Genomic DNA, 21,421 nt, shown 5'->3' with positions numbered 1-21,421 from the left:
TCTCTCACCACCCCATCCATCTTCCATCTACCATCAAACTCTTCAGACTACTGTCCGCAAATAGCCAGCTACGCAAGTGACAGTCCGTCCTTTTCCTCCTACTGGTCGCATTCCAACCTTGAACCGTGCATCCGTTCGGGAAACGCGGTGGTGTGCCCGTCCGCTGCCATCGAACATCCATAGTTCAATAGCGAATTTCTGTGACTAACAGCTTCCTCATTCTCCTCACCTTAACAAAGTCTCCGCCGCCCCTCCTTTTTTCCTCTGCTTCGGTAAGGAATTTAAGAATTTGCTGGTAAACCTGGGGAAAATTGAGAACTAATTAGCTAAGAGAAAAAAGGAAGGAGAAAAAAAAAAAAGTCCCGTCTGTTCGGCCCTCTTGTGTTCCCCTTTCCTTCCTACGCATCCGTATCCCATCCGACCTTCTTTCTCCTCACCTAGCCGGCGGATTATATAGTTCGGAGGCCTCTTGCAGGCCCCTTCCAGTCTATCATGTCTTCCGTCGCCGCCTCTGCCATTCCCCTACAGAAGCCAACCTATTCTCGGTTTACTACGGCCCCGGCTATAGACACTAGTCATCCTCAACTATCGCGCACTTCCTCGCCGCACTCGTCCGCTTGCTCCTCACCCAACGGATCCAGATCTAGCAGTCGCCGTCGTCCGTCGTTTGGTTCGATCAAGGAGGACGTCGACGGTAAGCATTCGTGCACATGTATCGGCAAGGTCTCACATGCTGATTGATCCTCTCCGCACAGGCATTGCTCAATCGTTCGTTGATACACACATTACCCAGTCTCCCACAGAGCAGGCCAAACCGACATCGCCGTTAGCGATTGATATGCAACACACACCGGATTTCTGTTGTCCTTGCGGTGGTTTTCTTGGTTGGAAACAGATTCGACTCGGAGGAAAGAGTCTCAGCCGCAGCTATGGCGATCTTCGCGCGTTGGGGGCTATGCACACTCGGGGTTGGGCGTGGGAGAGCAATGCGGTGGTGAATAATCCTCCCACGAAGACTGTGCAATCCAAGTCTCAGAAACCCCCTCCAGGCTCCTCGCGGCTAGAGAAACTACCCCCGGAAGTTCTCGGTGAGTTTCCCGTATGCATTCCGGATATCAGCTCGTCCACTGACAGTGTCACTGCAGATCAAATCATTTCCAACCTGGCTTTGGATATCCCTCCTAATGGCTACACACCACGGAATGTCGACCTGGTGTCGTGCCTCTTGACCTCCCGTACGTTGCACGCTGCCACACTGGGTGTGTTGTACAGAAACATGACCTTCCCGCATTCCATCATCTTCTCCAAGGCTCTCAACCACATGTTGCAGTATCCCGCGCTCGGAACGCTCGTGCGTCGTCTGGACTTTTCCCATTTCACCTCCGTAGGACTCGGACGCACCAAGCAGATGAATGCAGAAATCCAGAACCTCACCTCCACGACGCTGTTGAAATGTTTGGATCTTCTGCCAAACCTTAAGGAATGTCTGCTGCAGGAGCATGTGGAAGGTGATATCAGCGTGGACATCGTGCGGAAGATATTCACCGGCCTGCCCAACCTGCATGGTGTTGACTTCTGCGGTTGTGCTACCCAGTCATTCTCGGCGGTTTTCCAAGAAGCCTTGACCACAGGACCGGGTCTGCCTCTGAGCTTACCGAATCTCAAGCGGGTGTCCCTGCACGAGTGCAGCAGTCTGCCTCCGTCTACCTTTGAGGTTCTTCTCCCTCGTCTGATCAATTTGACCCATCTCGATGTCACACACACGCAGATCACCGAGGCGGCGCTCTTCTCCATCCCCGAGACCGCGCAGATTACGCATCTCAGCCTTTCGCGGTGCACTCGGTTGAAGGGTCCGAGGGTGGTCGAGTTTTTGACCACGCATCCCGCAGTGTGCAATACGCTGGTGTACCTCAACCTCCTGACCGATCCCACTCGCTACCGGATTCTCCTGGAGGAGGATGTCTCGGCTCTTCTTCCTCGGTTGCCCAAAACCCTCCGCTCGCTGAACCTGGGAGGTGCCAAGATCACCTCTGCTCATGCGCCTGCCCTAGTGCCTTTGACCAAGCATCTCGAGGAGCTCGGCTTGAGCTCGGCGGACTTGTCCTGCAAAGACCTCAATATGTTTTTCGCTCCGCCTCCAGTGTCGGACAATGCGGGCTCGACCGAGGCGCAGGAACCGTGGGTGCCATCGTCGTTGTGCTACCTGGACCTCAACAAGGTCACGCAGTTGTCCATTGGCACTATCTTCAACACCAATACTTGCTTGCTCCTCTCACAGCAGAGTTATCCCCTGCAAGTCATTGAATTCAGTGACAAGATCATTGCTCCGCTGAGGGAGAGAATCAAGAATAACCGTGCCTCCAGCGGCTGGACCGTCCGTGAGCTTGGCAGACGCGGCTGGTACGTACGTGACCCTGCATCTATGCCAAACCAAGTCCCCGACGACGGCTCTCGTCCCTGGAAAATGGGCGCCCGTTGGTGGGGAATGAGGAAGATCCCAGTTGTGGTTGGAGACGTTGGAGGCATCTATGGCCATTACATGTTCAAGAAATAAGTCCTGGAGACAAAGAGTGTTCCTTCCTGGCTGTTGCTTACGACTTTTGATTGTTTAATACCCTTGCTATGCTTCATTTTCTTCTCTTGCTGTCCTTGACGAAAAATGGGCGGACTCATTCATGATACCAAATTGCAAGCATGAGCGACAAAAGTGCGGGTGGATCACTGGTTACTCTGTTTGATAATCTGCTTTGCTTTCCTTTTGCTATGAATTGTCCAGCATCTTGTGTTCTGCATAGCGGGAGTGATTCTCATAGCGTTACGGTTGTGCTTCTCTGGGACGGTTGTTAGTCTCTTAAGGTTGTTGATCAATCCTCGCTCTATGACATGTTCCCATTATAACCTTGAGGTCAATCCTAGCTGCGTGGGTATACAGAGGGCAATTCTGGCTGTAAAGAGTTCTTCTTGTTCTGCTTTGACGTCGGGGGTTTCATGGAAATGGCGTCATTGCTCTGCTGTCTGTACATTTCGGTTTGATCTTATAGCTAAATCTCATCTCAGGTTTAAAGCTGCCAACAAGGTTTAAATGCTGTCAGTAGCTCAGTTTCGTAGTCTCCTTCATCTTGTTCCAACCTGGGGCCATGAATTTTTCTGGATCGAGTCTGTGACGTGCAGACGGCCACCTGTCACGTGATATTTTCCTTCTACGAGAGCTGCGGAGCCCATTTTTACACGACCTCGAAATCATCCCACTTCCCTCCCACGAAATCTTCACAGAGGGCCGCTGACCTTCCTCTTCGCCGGCCTCGCCCTTGGAAGGACTTTTTTCTCCTCTCCCGATGGGCGCATCCCGATACGCCGCTCAGGACAGTGGAAGCTGTCGAGTTCCAGGACGATGGCACCTCCGAGCGGATCGGCGGCATACAAGAAGAAAGATGGCACCCTGACCATGTCTCAGGACGGCCAGTCCATCTCGTGGATTCCTGCGGCTGGCGGCGCTACCGGAATGATTACGATTCCAGTTTCTCAGATCACTAGTATGTGAGATGGCCGCTCGGTTGTCTCTGTATGGTTATTGACCAAGGCAGATCTACAGCAAACCCCGGCTAGTAACCCCAAAGTGATGCTCAAGATCTTCGTTCTCCCTCCCAATACACCGAATGATTCTCCAGAACAATACGTCTTCTCCTTCACGGCCGGGGCCAACGCCCGTGCGGAAGCGAATGCCATCAAAGATGCACTCAGCGCCGCCATCCAGGCTGCCAAAACCGCGGCGAGTGCCACCCCGACTCCGACACCCGGTCGGACAGGAACCCCCGCCGGCGGGGAAGGGATGTCAGCCGCCATGGCGATCGCGAGCGCGGTATCCTCGGCCGGGCGGGCTCCAAAACCCTGGGACGACGACCAGCGGCTCAAGGCGGACGTGGAGCTGCAGCAGTCGCTGCTCAAGGTCGATGCGAACCTGCAGCGCATGTTTATGGAATCGCTGCACACCAAACCAGATACCCTGTCCGCCTCGCAGTTCATGTCGCAGTTCTGGTCGACGCGGCTGCACCTGCTGCGGGCGCACGCGATCGAACGGTCGCAGACGCGCGGCTCGTACAACGTGCTCTCGTCGCTGAAGCCGCGGGTCGAGGACAACGTGACCAAGCTCAATATCAGCAAGGAGCAGATCCAGCTCATTTTCAGCCAGCATCCGCTTGTGAAGAGGGTATATGATGAGAATGTGCCGAAGCTGAGCGAGCAGCAGTTCTGGTCGCGATTCTTTCAGAGTCGGCTGTTCAAAAAACTGCGCGGCGAGCGCATCTCCGAAAACGATGCCACGGATACCATTCTCGACAAATATCTGCGCGAGGACGAGCAGGCGAATCTCGAGCGGGAGGCGCACTTGCCGCACTTTTTGGATCTGGCAGGGAATGAGGTCAATAACAGCCAGCGGCGCGGGAATCGGCCGGATCTGGACATGCGGCCGTCTGGGGTGGACAAGGTGCCCATCATTCGGACGCTGAATACGCTGAGCGAGAAGATTATGGCGAATGTGGCGCCGGTGGATCGCGACCCGTCGGCGCCTGTCGGCATTGACGAGGAGACGTACAATGAGCTGCAGTTGCGGGACTTGCGCGGGGACGATGAACAGAACAGGATTCTACTGAATATCCGGGATCAGAGTCGGTTTTTCTCGCAGGCCAAAGTAACCGAAGATGAGCAGAGTCGGCTGTTTGCCAAGCAGGATCCCGACCAGATCCTCCGTGATCTACGCGGCCAGATCGACCGGGACCTGCCGACCGATGGGACAGCGCCATTGGGGAAGCTTGTGGAACCAGAAGAACTTGAAGATGAGGACGAGCAGAAACATGATCAGCGGGTCGGGTCGCAGGCCAACTTGCAGCGCGCATCGAAGCAGATCCTTGACGCCATCCGCGACCGGCGCAACCAGACGGAGGCGACATCCGCGGGGGGAACGTACGGGTTGTCGACCAATCTCTATGATCGGTTAACCCTGACACATGCGACGACCACGGAGTTCCTTCATCAATTCTGGCAGGCTTTTCTGTCCGGAAATCCCGACCGTGCGGCCGAGGTAGCGTCGCTTGTGGAATCGCTGAACCGGGCCATGGAACGCATCCAATCTGTCGCAAACGATGCCGAGGCAGAACGCCAGGTGGAAGTAAACAGACTCAAGCAGCATGCGCGCGAGGTGCTAGAGGCTACGGGCAAGAAGATCCGCCTCAATCTTGCCGGAGTTACAGGTGGAGAGAAGGCCGTCAAGCAGTTGCTGGGGCCCACCATCCGAGCATTGGAGACTGCTTTGGCCAAGTACAATACGGCATACACTGAAGAAATGCAGCGATTGCAATTGCTGGAAAATAGATAATGTACATGAGTTTCATCTGCATCTCGTATAGTATAACTGTAGACGCTACGGTAGTCCGTAGATGTAGAGTCAATCAATTATCGGCATGCCGACCGACTCGGCTTCGGCCCACAGTTGGCGCGACGTGTCCATCGTCATCCCCCATCATCTCCCCTCACCATCATCAACAACCACAACAACACCAGCACCAGCAGAGCACACTCCGCACCTCAGACCACGCGGTCTGCCCCGTTCCAGTAAACCCCAAAGAAAAGGAAAAAAGACGAAAATGCTAACCTCCGGCCTAACCAACGCCCCAATCACCAAACTCCTCCTCATCTACACAATCGCTTCCTCCATCGCCCTCTCCATCCTCGACATCAAATACCTCGCCAGCATCCGCGTCTCCCCGCATCTCTGGCCCTACGCCCAATTTTGGCGCCTCGCAACATGGCAACTCGCCGGCTTCGCCAATTCAACCGAGGCTCTCTTCGCCGCTATGCTCGCCTACCATCTCCGCGTTGTTGAGCGCGCATGGGGGAAGCGCAAGTTCGCGGTACGTCCCCCTCCCTTTTCTTTTTCGCATTCAATGCTACGCCTTGGCGATAACGTACAGTGAGTGATACTGACAACGTGAAAGACATTCATCCTCTCGACGCTACCATATACCTCCCTCCTCCCGCCGCTCCTCCTCGTCCTCCTCCGCCCGCTGACCCTTTACAAAATGAACTATCTACCCTGCGGACCGACAGCTACGCTTTTTGCATTGCTGGCGCAGTATCATGCTGGGATTCCGCATACGTTTCGGTATAGGATCAGCACCAGCACATCTACGTCTGCGGATACGAATGAGAGAAGAGAAGGGGGACAAGGGAAGTACCTCACGCTCCTCCTGTCCGACAAGTCAACTACGTACTTGGTTGCGGCGCAGCTGGCTCTGTCGCAGTTTCCTGGGATGATGCTTCCAGCGGTGGTGGGGTGGGTTGTTGGGGTTGCGTGGCGGGCGGAGGTGTTGCCGTTGCCTACGGCTCGGTGGAGGGTTCCGGCTTGGGTGGTTGGGGAGAAGGAGATTGGGAGACGGGGGAATCAGGGGGGAGAAGGCGGGGAGCGCTATGAGGATTTGAGGAGGAGGTTGGAGGGTGAGGCTGTTGCTGCGGCGGCGGCGAGTGGGAATGCCGGTGTTGGGCTGGGGGGGGAGGCGTCTGGGCAGAGACAGCGTAGGCGAGAGGGAGGGATTATGGATAGGTTGAGGGCGTTGTAATTCCTGGTATCAAAGTGCTTACGCTGGAGAGAACACTGGATTCCATGAGGACAAGACTAAGTGATCTGCCGGAAAATCAAGTCTATTATGCTATGTCCATAACCTGCCCTACTCCTACTACCCACGATCAACAAAACTGTGCCTGAGCATATGACCCCATACAGTGACTGGTTACCGCCCATTCCGACTTCTTCGCATATTCTCCTTGCATTCATTGCAGTACCATTTGACTGTACCCTATCAGCATGGTCCAACTCATTAGGCCAATGAACTTACCATTCTTCCCCGGCGGTTTGGTCAACCCAACACACGACAGGTGGAACCATTCCCGCGGGCACGCATCGTTGTCACAAGCAACCATCTCACCGAAGCTGATCTCGTTGCAGTAACAGTACCGCGGCTCGCCATCTTCATCCTCGTCGTCCCCTTCATGCAGCGAGTCTTCCTCCTCAGACGCCGCTCGCTGCTGGGCTACAGCCACAGTGCCACTCTTCTTATGTGATCGTTTCGCGGGCGCCGGGTCTGTGTTGCGAGTAGGTCGGGTGCGCTGGGAGTTGGGTTCTGAGAGAGTGGAGAGCACGGGCGTGGACGTCTTCGACGACCGGCCCTTCGGAGCTGTGTTTGAAGCTTGAGGTACTGGCGTCTCCCGAGGTTCGACCGACTCAGCAGGACGGATCTCTGTATCTTCCCGTTTCATGCTCACGGGTCCGACAGCCTTGGCTGCAGCTGTGGCGGAAGTCTCTTCCTCGGCTTGGCGTTGCAATTCTGAATTTAGTGCAGCTGCAACCATGTCCGCTTTCGGAGTTTCTTTAGGTAGAGTTTTGGTATCGACGATTTTGCCTGAATCAAAAATAAAGTTAGCAAGAGAAAGGCAAAAGAAAAAAGGTGACATACTGTTGCTTGCCAGGCGATTGGACGCCGAGGAGGACGGCCGCTGGCGACCATTTGTCGACTGCCCAGAGCTCTGCTGAGCACGAGAGGACTGGGGCCGAGCGACTGCTCCAGGTCCAGGACTGGCTGCGCTACGCACGGCACTCGACGCCCCGGCCAGAGGAGCAGGTGCCAGGACAGGAGAATTTGCCGCAGAGGTTCCGGTATTGTTTCTACCGATCTGGTTAGCAAATGCACAGGAGTATAATCGAAAGGTCCTGGGGATGTTCACCTCTTGCGAGCGGTTGCATTCGTGTTGGGAGCACGAGATCTCTTCTTGGTGGCATCTGAAGCTGTCGCATCCTTCGATGCACCACGGCCCAAAGCATTCCCAGCACCGCTGGCGGATCTTTCCATCGCTGCGCCAGTATCGGCTGCTGGAGGTCTTTCGACCTTGCGGCGTTTCGTCGCACCCGAAGCCCCCGAAGCACCCGAAGTTTGTGCACCATGGCCGACTGCAGATAGATCCCCAGTAGCTGCACCTGCACCGCTACGAGGCTTGCTAACCTGCCCCTTCCGCGAACCAGATGCACGAGCATCGTCAAAGTCCGAATCGGCATGCGTGCGCCGCTGTTTGCGAGCGGCATCCCGTCTCGCATCACTACGGGATCCGGCTTCGGCTTCAAGCGCATGGTTCAGGTCTTGTTTGTTGGATGCGACTTCCCGTCGAGGACGCTCATTCGTAGTAGTTTTGGCGGCGTTCCTGTTCGAGTAGGCCCAGTGCGTAAGACTGCCCAGGCGCGCCTCCTCACTGATCTCCCCTGCGATGAATGGGAATACGCCGTCGATGCGCAGAAGCTGCCGGTCTAATTCGTCATTGGCGTTGGAAATGACATGGTTCTTTTCGTCCGCGGTCATCATCAGATCCACTAGGGTGCGCCGCACACGATCGAAAAGAAGACGGCGGCTTTTGCTGTCTTGTGATTCAGGAGGCTGCGAGGGATCCTATCGTAAAGCAAACCGGTTTTAGCCAAGCACATTATTTGTTGTAGATATCCACGACCTACCGCTGGCACAACATCATCCCGAACCACCCCGTCGACAATAGGCGCTGGATTCAACGGACAAGGAACAGGCTGCGACTCCGAAGAAACCTTCAACAGTTGGAGAAGATTATCCTCAAGCGCCCAAGCCTTTGCATCCACTTCCTTCAGCAACGAATTGTGACGGCGAAATTCTCGCGGGAGAGCGGTAATGGCGTCGGTGAAATGAGTGAGGGCGGGATAGAATCCGTGAGGGGCAGGAGGCGTAGGGGGCGCTTCGATCATTGAGCCGTGACCGTAGGCAAATGACGACCGTCCCAGCGTCTTGGACGTTCTGGATGGGTTCGTACGTGTCTGGCGCGCTGACTGGCGAGCATTTTGACCCTGAGCATTGACGGCCGACGAAGAAACGACGGATGCCATGGTTGAAGAGTAAGTCCAACCGCAACAGGTCAGAAACCGCTCAATCAGGTGAGAAAAAATGGTACAAACAAAAGTTTGGGATACTTCTTGAACCCAACAACATGGACGAAGGTGTTGATGGGATCTGTCAGATAATGGGGGCGAGAGGAGACGGAAGTTCTGCAGTGCGGAGAAGCAAGACTTTCCCCTTTGGGCCAGCATCAGGTGATTGGTGCCTTTCATTTCAGGCACTCTAGATTGCTTACTCATTTTACTCCATTGGTGGCCTTGACGTCATCAGCACTGTCTACCAATCCAGTCTCATAAGTACCTCTCTAGGACGGGATATGTTCACGAAAAAGTAATACTGCAGATCTAGTAATTCAGGCCTTCTTAGTTTACAAACACGTGCTCCGGCATGTTCTAGGAATAGACAAGTCAATCCTAACCCGTAAGACGGATGCCAGGGAACATTCAAAAAAGAGATATAAAAAAACAGGACAGCATGACTGTAGGATGGAAGCCGCAGTAGATGCTGACAACAGAATGAATTCATACAAAGGAGACAGAAATGGATAGACGCTAGCTCCTACAAATCAAAGCACCTAAGATGATAATCCAACAGTGGCTAACAACGTCCCCGCTTACTCGCCCTTCAGACGATCCTGGTGGACAGTGAATGCTTCCTGAAGGAAGTCTTGTTCCTCCTTGGCGTGGACGGACTTGAGACCCGTCGCGACGGAGGCGCTTGGGGCCCGACCAGCGTAGAGGACGTGGCGACGGTTGTGGTGCTCAGTCTCGTTGAGCAGGGTCTCAATACGGGGCTGGGTGTAGCTCCAAGCACCGGCGTTCAGAGGCTCTTCCTGAGCCCAGACAATGTCCTTGGCGTTAGGGTAGCTGTCCAGGTTCTCCTTCAGCTGAGCCCAAGGGAATGGGTGCAGCTGCTCAACACGGGTGATGGCAGTGTTGCGGATACCATTGGCCTCGCGGTGCTTGACCAAGGTGGCATATACCTGACCAGTGCACAGAATCACGCGCTCGATCTTCTCGGGCTCGTCAATGGCGGTACCGTGGGCCGGGTCAGGGATGATCCACCGGAAGTGCGAGTCACCGGTGAATTCCTCAATATCGGAGCGAGCAACAGGATGACGGAGGAGGGACTTGGAGAAGAAGATCACGAGGGCTATGGTAAGTGAGTTAATGAAAAGTCATTCATAGAGGGGGAGAACCAAAACTTACGCTTGCGGAACTGGCGGTGGATTTGGCGACGCAAGATGTGGAAAAGGTTGGCAGGAGAAGTCATGTAGGCAATCTGCATATTGCAGTCCTGGTGCTGACGGTCCAACTTGTCCTGAGTGGGGAACTGGCGAGGTTCCTCGTTGCAAAGCTGCAACCAACGCTCCATTCTACCCGAAGAGTGCTCAGGACCCTGGCCATCATAACCGTGAGGCAGAGAGACAACGAGACCGGAGCGCTGCAGCCACTTGGACTCTCCAGAAGCGATAAACTGGTCGATAATGCACTGAGCGTTATTGGCGAAGTCACCGAACTGGGCCTCCCACATGACCAGGGCATTAGGGGAGGTCAGAGAGTAACCGTATTCGAAACCGAGGCTTAAGAAGAAGTTAGTTTGAGCGAGCAAGCATAAATCGGTCATTGGAAATCAACTTACGCTCCGAATTCGCTGAGAGAAGAGTTGGAGATGACGAAGCTGCCCTGGTCCTCGCCAATGTGCTTCAGGGGGGTGTAGGTAGCCTCGTTCTCCTGGTCGTGGAGGACGGCGTGACGCTGGGAGAAAGTACCACGCTCAACGTCCTGACCGGAAACACGGACATGGTAGCCCTCCTTGACCAGAGAACCAAAGGCAAGGGCCTCCGCGGTAGCCCAGTCAATGTTCTTACCCTCATCAACGGCCTTCTTGCGGTTGGCCAAGATACGCTTGAGGTTGCGGTGGACAGTGAAGCCCTCGGGGGCGCCGCTGATCTTGTCGGCAATATGGCTCAACAAAGAAGTATCAACAGCGGTAGGCAGATGAGGCAGAACCTCGGTGGCCAGCTCCTTAGGAGTCTTGAAGCCGTTCCAGGCAGAGGTCAGCCATTCCTTGCCGGTGGGCTGGTAATCCTTGCTGCGGTCGAAGCTGTCGTTGAGCATGCCCCAAACCCACTTCTTGTGCTCGTCAATGTCCTCCTTGGTGAAGGTGCCCTCGGCAATCAGCTTCTCGACGTACTTGTCAAGCTGGGCCTTCTGCTCGGCGATGCGCTTGTACATCAGGGGCTGAGTGAAAGAGGGCTGGTCGGTCTCGTTGTGACCCTGCTTACGGTAGCAGACGATGTCAATGACAACATCGCGCTTGAACTCGGCACGCCAGTCGGCAGCAACCTGGCAAACGTAGTTCACGGCTTCGACATCATCAGCGTTGACGTGGAACACGGGGGCGTCGATGGACTTGGCGATATCCGAGCAGTAAGGGGTAGAGCGCGAGTAACGGGGGTCAGTAGTGAAACCAATCTGGTTGTTCACGATGATGTGGATGGTACCACCGGTCGAGTAGGCGGGGAGAGAGTGGAAGCCCATGGTCTCGTAGACGACACCCTGGCCGGCGAAGGCAGCATCACCGTGCAGCAGAACACCCATGGCGCTGTTGAAGTCCTTCTCGTCATTGTTGTAGTGCTGAATAGAGCGAGTCTTTCCAAGAACAACGGGGTCCTCGGCTTCGAGATGGGAGGGGTTGGCGACCAGAGAAAGCTGCACACGCTTACCAGAGGGAGTGGGACGTTCGAAGTTCATACCCAAGTGGTACTTGACATCACCCGAACCTTCGTCCGAGGGCTCGGCAGATCCGGAGAATTCACTGAAGATGGACTCGTTGGGCTTACGAACGACGTTGGACAGTACATTGAGACGACCACGGTGAGGCATACCAATGACAATGTCCTTGATGCCGTGCTCGACGCTGCGGTCAATCAACGCCTTCATACCAGGCACAAGGGTCTCGCAACCCTCCAGACCGAACCGCTTGTCATTGGGGAACTTGGTAGCCAGGAAGGCCTCAAAGCTGTGACTCCAGATCAGACGGTCAAGGATACGGCGCTTGTCGTCAACCGAGTACTTGTAGGGTTCGGGAATTTCGAAGCGATCACGGATCCAGTCGCAGGGCTTGCGGTCAGGAATGTGAATGTACTCCACACCGTAGGAGCCACAGTAGATCCTCTCGCAGGTGGCGATGATCTCGCGCAGAGTCATCTTCTTGCGGCTCTCAGTGGCGAAGCGAGGCAGGATACCAGGGCCGAGGGTGAACTCCTGGTCGAGATCGCGCTCAGTGAACCCATAGTGGTCAAGTTCGAGCTCCTTGGGCTTGTTGTAGCCGAATGCCTCAGCCTCGCCACGGATGCCAAGGGGATCGATCTTGGCCTTGTGGTGACCACGAGCTTGGTATGCGCGAACCAAAAGCTGGACCTTAAGATGATTTGTCAGGTCAGTGCCAGCGGCGAGACCCAATCCCTCGCCAGGCATGGTCTGCGGAACCCCGCCGGTGGGGGTAGGCACAAGAGTCGGAGGAGGCTGGAAAGCTTGGGCGATGGGCATGTTGCCTTCTTCCATATTCTTGAAATATGTTTGCCACGAGATGTGCACGCTGGAGGGGTCGTTCTTCCAAGCCAGGTACATCTCGTCAATGTAGTTGGCTGTGTTTCCGGAAAGGAAGTTGTCATTGGGATCCTAGATTCGCGCGTTCAACTCAGCCATGTCTCCAGTGATAGCTAAAATAGGGGACTAAGGCGCGCTAGGCTTACCACTCCAGCATCGGTAGCAGCAGCATAGTATCTCCTGCCGTTGGACAAACGGTCAACAATGGCCAGAGGTCTTCTCGTGGTCAAGCCAAATTTCGAGCTATGGCTGGCAGTAGCTCTAGCAGTGGAAGTAAGGGAGATGGACCGCCTGCAGGCCGAACAGGCGGGGCCACGCAGCAGACCGCTGCCGGTGGCCTTGACGGCTGTGGAACGAAGCATTGCGGGAATTTTCCGTCGCCGATGAAAACAGATACGATGAAACTGATGCGACAAGTAGGCCTGAGCTCTTTCTAGTAATGCTCAACACTGTGAGCAAGAATAAATTAGATATAGTATAGAGACCTGTTTCGTAAATTGTCAATATAAGTGGCAACGCTCCCAGGAACTGAGATAGATTGAACGGATGAAAGGAAGACACACGGTTGTCACTGAAAAATCAGAAAACAGGTGTCGACTAAGATTGCCGTAGCACCTGCACAGAAACAGAACTCATCAGAGAGCAAGCACTCTCTTTAGACAATCGAAGCTTTTTCTTTTTTTTTCCTCGCGAAAAAGTAAAAAAAGAGAGGAGAGAAATCCGGAGTCGAGAGGACAATGTTAATGTAGTGACGAAGGACTGGGAGAAGAGGTTTGCCGAATGTCTACGGTTATGACGGCCAGCGCGGATGTGGCTAATACAGTTCCTGCTGTCCTCCTGACAACAGCCACAGCTTACTCAGCACACGCCCGGGCCGCCGACCAGCTGGAGAGCGGCAAAGACGGCCGGTCGCGAATCACAGTAGAGCAAGACGCACCGCCACAGGCCGGGTATGACCATTTCCCGCTCCGGGTTTTTGCGGATGGACTTGCAGACCAATCATCGCCACGGATTAATTTACTCATAGTAATCCTCAGGACAGGACACAAAATCCATACTATGACTTCATCTGTATGCACGAGCTATCATCGAGAAGATTCGATGACTCATGGGATATACCTTTTACTTTTTGAGGCACATCAGAAACTAACTACATGAGAGTAGATTATGATGGTCCGCCGAATTATGGCACTACGTTCCGCACCCATCGAGAGGAAGAAACTAAGTAAATATAGGTGTCAGGACTAGGGAAGACCTGGAGAGAGGAAACGGCATAACGCAAGTATAGACACTCGGTCATCTTGAATTAATTAACCAAGAAAGATGTAAAATGGGGGGTATAAATCATGTATATGTACTCGCCACGCTTCTCCGTGTCGTGACATCTTTAGCTCGGCAGGCTCGTTGAGGTGGATGGACATGCATCATCTGGGAACAGCTTCTTCAGGATTCATTTGCGAGTCCGCTTCTCCACATACCGACTGGTGGACGACATCTCCATTCGTTGGTATCATGATCGGCGATTCAGCCGCGCTTGGTCCTCCAAAGAGGTAATCCGGCGGAACCGTATATACAGTCGGGCTCACATCAGAAAAGGCCGTGAAGCTCGCGCGATTCGACGATGAGTGATGATGAGGTGGTGGGCTTCCGCTGCTGCTACGAAGGCTTCCATTACTGCCACCCCAGGCACCGCGGCGCAGTTTCAACAGCGCGCTCAGGGACATCTCGTCGTCCATGGTACCCATATCAACAAGTTGCGCCAGCCCTGGACCAGAGACGGCGGGATTGGAGTGAGCCGCCCCGTGGGCGGTCAATGAAATGACCGAGTTTCGCGTGCTCCATTCACTTCGTTCAGTAATAGGAGTCAGACTGGGTTCTCTGAATTTGCCTCGGCTGCTGTGGTTACGCGAAATGCCTTCGACGCCACGCGGACCGAAGTACCCCCCATTGGTAAGTTCTGAGCTGTAGGCCCCATGAGCCTGGGCGTAAAATCCAAACTCTTGCCCATAGAAGCCTTCATCGTCGTTTTCCAGCGCCTCCGCATTGGCAGCAGCGATGATGGGATCATCGTAAAAGGCATCATCGTCGTCGTAGTTGAAATCGTCAAAAACCTCTTCAAAGCCCATTGCATCCATAGCCTGGCTCAGATGGCTGTCGTCTGAGACGAGCCCCGAGTAAGAGTCCATAGTCTGGTTCGTTCTGGCAATGCTGTCCTGGCCTAGGGACCTCTCGCTCGCGCTTGTGGTGCGCTTGAATCTGTCCACGTTGGCTGTCTCATTGGCGGCCTTCTCCAGCGCGTTGTGCAAGACCTCCAGGTTATGTTCAGATAAGACCCCACCATGAGATTGTGTTGTCGACAGGTTATGGGTCATTTCAGCGTCAAGTCCACCATATCTGGCAACTGCTCGGTCTCGAAAATCACTAGCAACGCTCGGTGCGTGCTTAAGACCATCCTTCTGATCCAGTTCGGGACTCAGGATGTGAGATTCAGATGCTTCACTTGATCTAGACTTGTCTTCCGTCTGGTCCGTCGTGCCCGGTTCAACCAGCGCGGCGGGTACAACTGCCGTCTTGCGAGCATACAAATGACTGGATTCGTCATCGAAAATCGATTCGTCAAACGTCTCGCCGCCTGCATCAGCAGCCAGGTCGCCAAATTCCCCGTCGTCAAAGTACAGGTCGTCGTCTTCTTCGGTTAGCTGCGATGTAGAAGAACGAGTTCCCGTCTGCAGAGCGCCTCCTATCGCCGCCGATTCCGAAAGGGTTGTCGTCGGGAGAAACGAAGCGACTTTGTCTTCGGTGACAGAGAGCTCGGATAACTGTGGAGCGCCGCCTTGATCGGATTGCAGATCTAAATCGACTGCCGGACCAAAACCTGGAGCGCTGATGGGGCTCGCGACCACTGGTGAGAGGCCAGGAGCATACCATGAGGTAGTCAATGCGGCTCCGGGGCCGGAGAATCCACTAAACTCATCTTCTTCGGCGTCGGTGTTGACCCCAGGGATCTTTTCTTCCAAGCCGTCAAAGTCATCTAAAAGGTCGTTGTCATAATCGTCTTCGACGTCACTGTATTCCCTATCTTCGAGCTGAGCTTTGGCCCTGCGTGCCGCTTCTTTCTCCTTGTGCTTTTCTTCCAGAAGCTTCTCCTGTGCTGACGATTCAACTCCGTTCATGTCAAAACTGAATCGGGACGCGTTGCTTTTGAAATGTTTCGGTAGGCCAGATGGCTGATGGGGTATTATTTCAATTGTATCTGAATCTTGCTGAGCTGCTGGCTGTTCTTTGCTCTGTGGTCCTGCTTGGGGCTCAGATTGATGAGGGATTGATTCCTCGGGATGTTCCTCATGATCGGGTAGTCGCGACGGGAGTCGCCTTGCAAATACAGGGACCGATTGATCATTGCTACGAAGAGACGGGTTTGTGAGAAGCGATGACTGTAAATAGGCTTTGTTGTCAACTTGTAGCACATTCCGATCGTCCTCGAAATGCTCCTTGAAAACTGGGGAGTATTCACTGTGTTTCCTCCTGTGCTCGCTTGATTGAACTACTGCATCCCTCCCATGCGGACGAGAGACATTCTCAGTCTGCGGCGTATTGTATGGATTATACTGATTTGCAGCATCTTGTAAGAGGACTGGGGCTGTGGACAAATTCCGGCGCGGACGAGGGGCAGAGAAGTCGTGCACGATGTTTCCGCGTATCCTAGGATCATAATCATCGGGTATGGCGGGGACCACGTTTCGAGCTCCGATGCTGATGTCCTCCGCTCGGAGGCTGGCAAATTGTGAAGACCGCCGCCGGGCCAGGAGAGACATCGGGTTGAGGAGGTGAAGCATTGCCTTCCCAGATTTATGCGATGTATGTTCCGCGGACACGTCTCGGTCGGTTTGACGACGGTAACTCGAGCCTTCCGGCCTGTATTCCTTGTGCATTGTATTCGATTTGTCAGCGGTACATGTCAACACGGGCGTCGAAGATCGCTTAATATTGGCGTCGAAGGATTGATTCTGAGAGTTCAGCAATCCTTTACCGAAGGACAGCCTAAAAGGCGAGTTCGGCTTCGAGGAGTCGCTGTCGCCATACTCAAAACGGGAAGCCGTAATGGACACTTGCGACGAATTCGGCTGAGCAGTGAGGTCCAAGTTCTTTTCGCGGCCTTCTGGACTGGATTGAGGCCGCGCTTGCTTGTCCGAAGTAGAGGACGGTACTGCCAGGTTGGTCGCAGCAGATGACGGCGCATCTGTCGAGACTGTAGAACCCACACTATGTCCCTTATCAGCATCGCCATCTGCCGGCGAGTATTCGCTCGAAGTAAGGGGAGTCAGCGTATCGGGGCATGGAGATGATTCCTCGATCGTCGTCGCAAGGATCGGCGTGTGCTGAATAACCGGGAGCTGAGGAGGGTTGCCGTTGCTTTTGCCTCTTGAAGAGGCTTGTCCGGACGATGAGATCGGGGGTGCACTCGAGCGACGATGTTCACGTCGCCAGTAGGAGAAGACTGTGGATGGTGGCATGGTTATCGGCACCCCAGCACCTACAGTGCTTCCTTATGAGTGGTCGCTCCGTTCAGGACTCATAGAAATCATCCATTCTGCCTTCAATTTGTTGTTCGCGTCCTGTTGAGCCTGCAAAGGTGATAAAATCAATATAATGAGCTGTGGGGCTCGTCTCAGCCGTGCACGGGTCGCTGTTCTAACAATAGTTAAACAAGCAGAGGAGATAATTTGAGGGGGAATTAATTATTAAATTAGGAGGGGGAACTGGTAAATATCCGGTATTCAAGTGATATAATCATTCAAAGTCATGATAAAGAAATCATTCATGAGAAGAACTATTGCCAATAATGAAAACTGACTAAGGGGTCAGCCATGAGAAGAACTAGGTGTTATTGCATTATTTATTGTTGCTGTTGACCGAAACGGTGGAAGAAGGAATGTCATCCGTTATCTACTTAGCTTACCTATTATCCGAAAGCGGATAATCATCATCATCGACGGGTCAAGCCAAACTTTCAGCACGAAAGTATAATGATTGCACTCTGTCGTTTGATTCAACCGGTGCTTTAGTTAGGCAGAACTTATTTTTGACTCTTTAACATCCCATCGATCTCACGGTCTGGATTGAAATAGTTACTACCTCAGTCATGGTTTGGATTGGTTGTACCATCCGCAAGGTAAATGCAGGGCATATCTACATACGGAGTACTGTAGAGCTGCTCTTTCATGCGAGGACGAAAGGTTGAATCAATGCATTATCAGGAACGTTTTTACAAGAGATTGAGTTTACACAACACAAAGCAAAATCGCTAATTCTACATGGATATCACCAATACAATGAGGGCTTGAGGGCTTATGCTTTCAATGCATCACAACCATGGATACCGCTTAGAATCAGATGCAAGAGTGTAAAAGAATGAAAGAAACAACAGCATCAAAAGCAAGACTGAGGTCGCTAGAGGAGAATTATCTGATGCTTTGCCTCCAACGATCAATGATCTCCCGTTGGCCATTATCAACCACAGGCTGTAAGACTTTGGAATGGTAGTTATGAGGCATAGCATAGCTCAGATGATTCATCCCCAAGATAGCATCGCTGTAGAATGTGTTCGGGTGCACCACCCCCAAAGTCTGAGGATTTGCCGCCACAAGTCCTTGGTTCTGCGCAAATCCTGCCGCAGCTGGATTCCCAAAATTTAACGGCAGTTGCTGTGTTGATAGACGGTTGTCGTATGAACGCTGATGGGTCGGTCCACGGTGAGCAGCAGGCTCGTTCGTGGGCGGTTGCCCGACGCTGATCGGACGGGCATGAAGGATGTCCGCCATACTTCTCCGGTATCTTGGAGCTTGCGTCGCCTTCTTCTGAGCGGCGGCCTCCCTTCGAAGCCGCTCTCGTCGTTGAGCCAGAGTCTCGTCTTCGGGCGCGGCCTCGGTTTCCCTGTCCTTCGGTTCGTCCTCGTGTAGATGGCTTAGTTCGGCAAGGATTTCACTCGCAAACTCACTCTCTGCGACAGTGCTGGTGCGGTCCTTGGCTTTCAAACGCTTAAGGCGCTGCGCTAAGGTCTCTCCCTCGTCTTCGCTGTCCGGCTGCGCGGGCTCCGGCATATTTTGAGTGTACATGGTGGTTGGGCGCTTATCAAGGCTGGCCAAGGGCAAAGGCTCTCCTCGCAGCCTCGCGCGACGTCTGCTTAGCGGCTCACTCTCCTCCAATTCCCTTCTCTCCATGAGACCCAATGGTCTGGCCTCGTCGGGGACATTGGCTTTCTCAGGGAAGAGCACGGCCAGGGGAACGTCTTCATCCTCATCCTCCTCGTGCTTGTGAACGTCGGGATCTTCCCAAGCTAATGTAACCGGTTTTTGCCGCCTGTGCTCACTTTGCTTCTGCGCGACAGCCTCAAGCTGAAGAAGGGTGGAGTGCATTCCATTGGAGGCAGCGGCTGTCCGCCGCCGCTGTTTAAGTTCCTGCTTTCGCATTTCTAGCTCTGCTAGCAGAGTATTCGGGGGACCTGTGTATTCGAAATCTGGTTCGTCCTCCTCCTCTGATTCTTCATCCCCCGTTTCGGAATCATCGCTCTCTGACTGTTCATCGTAAGCATCATCATCCGCATGTGGAGCGGCATTTTCATGTCTAACCGCAGCGTCTGCTTCAGTTTGCTTATGTAATGGATGGGACGCGATGGAGGCCGCTCTGAGATCAGGATTGGAAGTACGATACTCAGAGACGAGATTGGTTCTCGATGCACGTTTCTTCCTTTGTTCGTATAGATTCGGATGGGACGACTTGGGCTTGGCGTTCCGATATACATCTGACCCTACGTTCCCAGCGAAGGGATGTTCTGTAAAGGCAGTAACAGGGGCATGCGCGGAGGCATCCAGTATGCTCTCAAGCGTTTCGACGGCCGAAGCCTGTTTCACTTCGATTTCCAGCGGTGCGGCCGGCGTGTCAAAAAAGACGCTCGCTCGAAGTTGCGGAGGCAAATCTTTGTAATTTTTCTGGCCGTTCGCTTCCTCTTGAATTTGACCAGACAGCCATGGCGCGGATTTCCTGTTCTCCGGAGCAACTGTGCTGAGGAGCTGGGTGCGACGTTTCTCTCGTTCCCGCTCCGCATCACGGCTGTGCGATAGCCGAGGCGGTAAATTCAGCATCATCGGAACAGGCGCAGGGTAGTATACCATATTATTTCCCACCTGTGGTTCCTTGTACGACTCGGAGCTACTTGCGAGAGGCGGTCGGGTCAGCGACACATGGCGCATGGGGTCCGGACCTTTGTCAACAAAATGGACGCCGTCAAAATCGGTGAACAGAACCCTCGCTTGTTGAAAGGTGTCACCGGAAGCTGCAGACGAAGGCCTCTCAATCTCGTAGCCTGCACCATGACCGTGCCGACCAGGAAAATCGGCGGGGGACTGGTGGGAAAAGGTCTCTTGAGGCGGAGAAATGTGCTCAGGGGCAGTCCCAACCGCAGGCTGGGTGAAAATACCCTCATTTCCACTTTCCGACACTTGCGTCAAACGAGATGCCGAACGAGTGGAGCCCTGAGGGCTGGAAATGTTGTTCCTCAAGGGGGAACCTTCCGTGTTGTATTGGAGAACAGAGTTCGAGACGGAGCTGCACGAGCGCCTCTTCTGCTCGAGATTCATCTTTCGAATCTCACTCGCAATATCCGCCGAGCTCGAGCTCAAGCGTTCCGCACTCCTCTCCAACCTCTCCACATTAGTGACATACGCTCCTTGTAAGGACTGGAGATCTGGCGTCGGATGACTGAGAGGTACCGGCGTATCGGTGATAGGAGTCCGCAAGGGTGGTTCATCGGAGTCTGTTTGCACTTGTGGCTTGGAAGTAGTGTCGAGCGGAGGAATCACGCGACGAAGATCGTCGGACCGTCGATCTGCGCCAGGGTTCGTTTCCTCGTAGTCGTCTTCCTCGACCATGTCGTAGCTGGTCGATGTTATGGGCCGTAATATGGAGCTCAAGCTGCCAAATCCGGTGTCCTCTGCGGTCTTTGCCGGTTGTAAATAACTCCCTCCTCCGATATGCTCTGTATCTAGGGGCAGTGGCTGAAAGGTGGGGCGCTGGTGCGACTGCAGCGATGGACTGCGGGAGGCGTCAGAATCGGTCGCGTTGGAGGCCACTTCGACGTCGGCCTGGGAAACGGCGTTGTAAGCCATTCTCTTTGGTGGTGGGGAAGCAGTGGACGTCCCCAAGGGCCATCAAGAGCACAAGGCAGTCCGTAAGGTCTAGTGGAGGTGAGGGGGATTTACGGATAATTGCTTGACGGATTTTGGAAAGAAATAAGGCAACCCTCATGCAGTAGTGCACAGGAGTGTGTCAAATGCAATACTTCTCAAAGGAGGCGAGAGATGATATTAGAGGAGGAATGGAGAGATAGGGGCAAGGTGAGAGTGTAGGAAGGAGGGTGAGAAACACAAGAAAAAGAAACAATAATAGGGACCTTCTAAAGAAGCAGATAAACAAAGGAGAGAGAGAAAAAGATGAAGAGGTAGACTAGATCGATCGTTGGAAAAATAATGAATGGACTGACTGAACATTCCATCCTTGGATAAATTAAATTAGATTTCCCAGCGACGTATGTATGTATGGAATTGTAAGACCTTGACCCCGGCTATCAGGATACAGTGCTATATTTGGATAAGAAGGATCTAGGTACGTACCTTACTTAGGTGCTTAATGTTGTACCTATTTGGTCCCCATACCGCTTGCATGATTATTACACGGCCGTTACACTTACAACCCAAGTACGTGCCCAGGTACGGAATAAGGTACCTAAGGTAGCGGGTCAGGGTTAACTGATACTACATACGTAAGGATGGTACCTGGGTAAGTATCTGGTAC

The 21,421-nt window shown here is 53.6% G+C and overlaps 7 protein-coding genes across 7 annotated transcripts; 3 read left to right on the top strand and 4 right to left on the bottom strand.

Moving 5' to 3' along the window:
* Window positions 1-492: 492 nt before the first annotated feature.
* ALT_5621 (Leucine Rich Repeat domain protein) lies at window positions 493-2,554 on the top strand (the record flags this gene model as incomplete). Its single annotated transcript, XM_089599935.1, has 2 exons — window positions 493-694; window positions 756-2,554. 2 exons carry the CDS (start codon window positions 493-495, stop codon window positions 2,552-2,554), a joined length of 2,001 nt encoding a protein of 666 aa, XP_089455812.1.
* Window positions 2,555-3,391: 837 nt separating this feature from the next.
* Window positions 3,392-5,371, top strand: ALT_5620 (TFIIH subunit TFB1 family protein; the record flags this gene model as incomplete). The annotated part of the gene is made up of 2 exons (XM_033554612.2): window positions 3,392-3,533; window positions 3,585-5,371. 2 exons carry the CDS (start codon window positions 3,392-3,394, stop codon window positions 5,369-5,371), a joined length of 1,929 nt encoding a protein of 642 aa, XP_033410503.2.
* A 268-nt stretch (window positions 5,372-5,639) lies between these two features.
* dscB lies at window positions 5,640-6,611 on the top strand (the record flags this gene model as incomplete). Its single annotated transcript, XM_033554613.2, has 2 exons — window positions 5,640-5,906; window positions 5,991-6,611. The coding sequence occupies 2 exons, from the start codon at window positions 5,640-5,642 to the stop codon at window positions 6,609-6,611; spliced, it is 888 nt and encodes a 295-aa protein (XP_033410504.2).
* Window positions 6,612-6,782: 171 nt separating this feature from the next.
* On the bottom strand, window positions 6,783-8,947 carry ALT_5618 (putative PHD finger domain protein (Ing1); the record flags this gene model as incomplete). The annotated part of the gene is made up of 5 exons (XM_033554614.2): window positions 6,783-6,841; window positions 6,888-7,451; window positions 7,506-7,714; window positions 7,774-8,486; window positions 8,549-8,947. The coding sequence occupies 5 exons, from the start codon at window positions 8,945-8,947 to the stop codon at window positions 6,783-6,785; spliced, it is 1,944 nt and encodes a 647-aa protein (XP_033410505.1).
* A 623-nt stretch (window positions 8,948-9,570) lies between these two features.
* Window positions 9,571-12,933, bottom strand: kgd1 (alpha-ketoglutarate dehydrogenase KGD1; the record flags this gene model as incomplete). The annotated part of the gene is made up of 4 exons (XM_033554615.2): window positions 9,571-10,109; window positions 10,166-10,539; window positions 10,599-12,643; window positions 12,718-12,933. 4 exons carry the CDS (start codon window positions 12,931-12,933, stop codon window positions 9,571-9,573), a joined length of 3,174 nt encoding a protein of 1,057 aa, XP_033410506.1.
* A 1,062-nt stretch (window positions 12,934-13,995) lies between these two features.
* ALT_5616 (uncharacterized protein) lies at window positions 13,996-17,085 on the bottom strand (the record flags this gene model as incomplete). The annotated part of the gene is made up of 1 exon (XM_033554616.2): window positions 13,996-17,085. The coding sequence occupies one exon, from the start codon at window positions 17,083-17,085 to the stop codon at window positions 13,996-13,998; it is 3,090 nt and encodes a 1,029-aa protein (XP_033410507.2).
* A 948-nt stretch (window positions 17,086-18,033) lies between these two features.
* ALT_5615 (uncharacterized protein) lies at window positions 18,034-20,736 on the bottom strand (the record flags this gene model as incomplete). Its single annotated transcript, XM_033554617.2, has 1 exon — window positions 18,034-20,736. The coding sequence occupies one exon, from the start codon at window positions 20,734-20,736 to the stop codon at window positions 18,034-18,036; it is 2,703 nt and encodes a 900-aa protein (XP_033410508.2).
* Window positions 20,737-21,421: the final 685 nt, after the last annotated feature.

This window comes from Aspergillus lentulus (assembly GCF_001445615.1).
Source record: "Aspergillus lentulus DNA, contig: Alt09, strain: IFM 54703, whole genome shotgun sequence".
In the NCBI taxonomy this organism is placed as follows: Eukaryota; Fungi; Ascomycota; class Eurotiomycetes; order Eurotiales; family Aspergillaceae; genus Aspergillus; species Aspergillus lentulus.
Note: the sequence above shows the minus strand (reverse complement) of the source record. Positions and strands in the feature narration are given on the sequence as shown.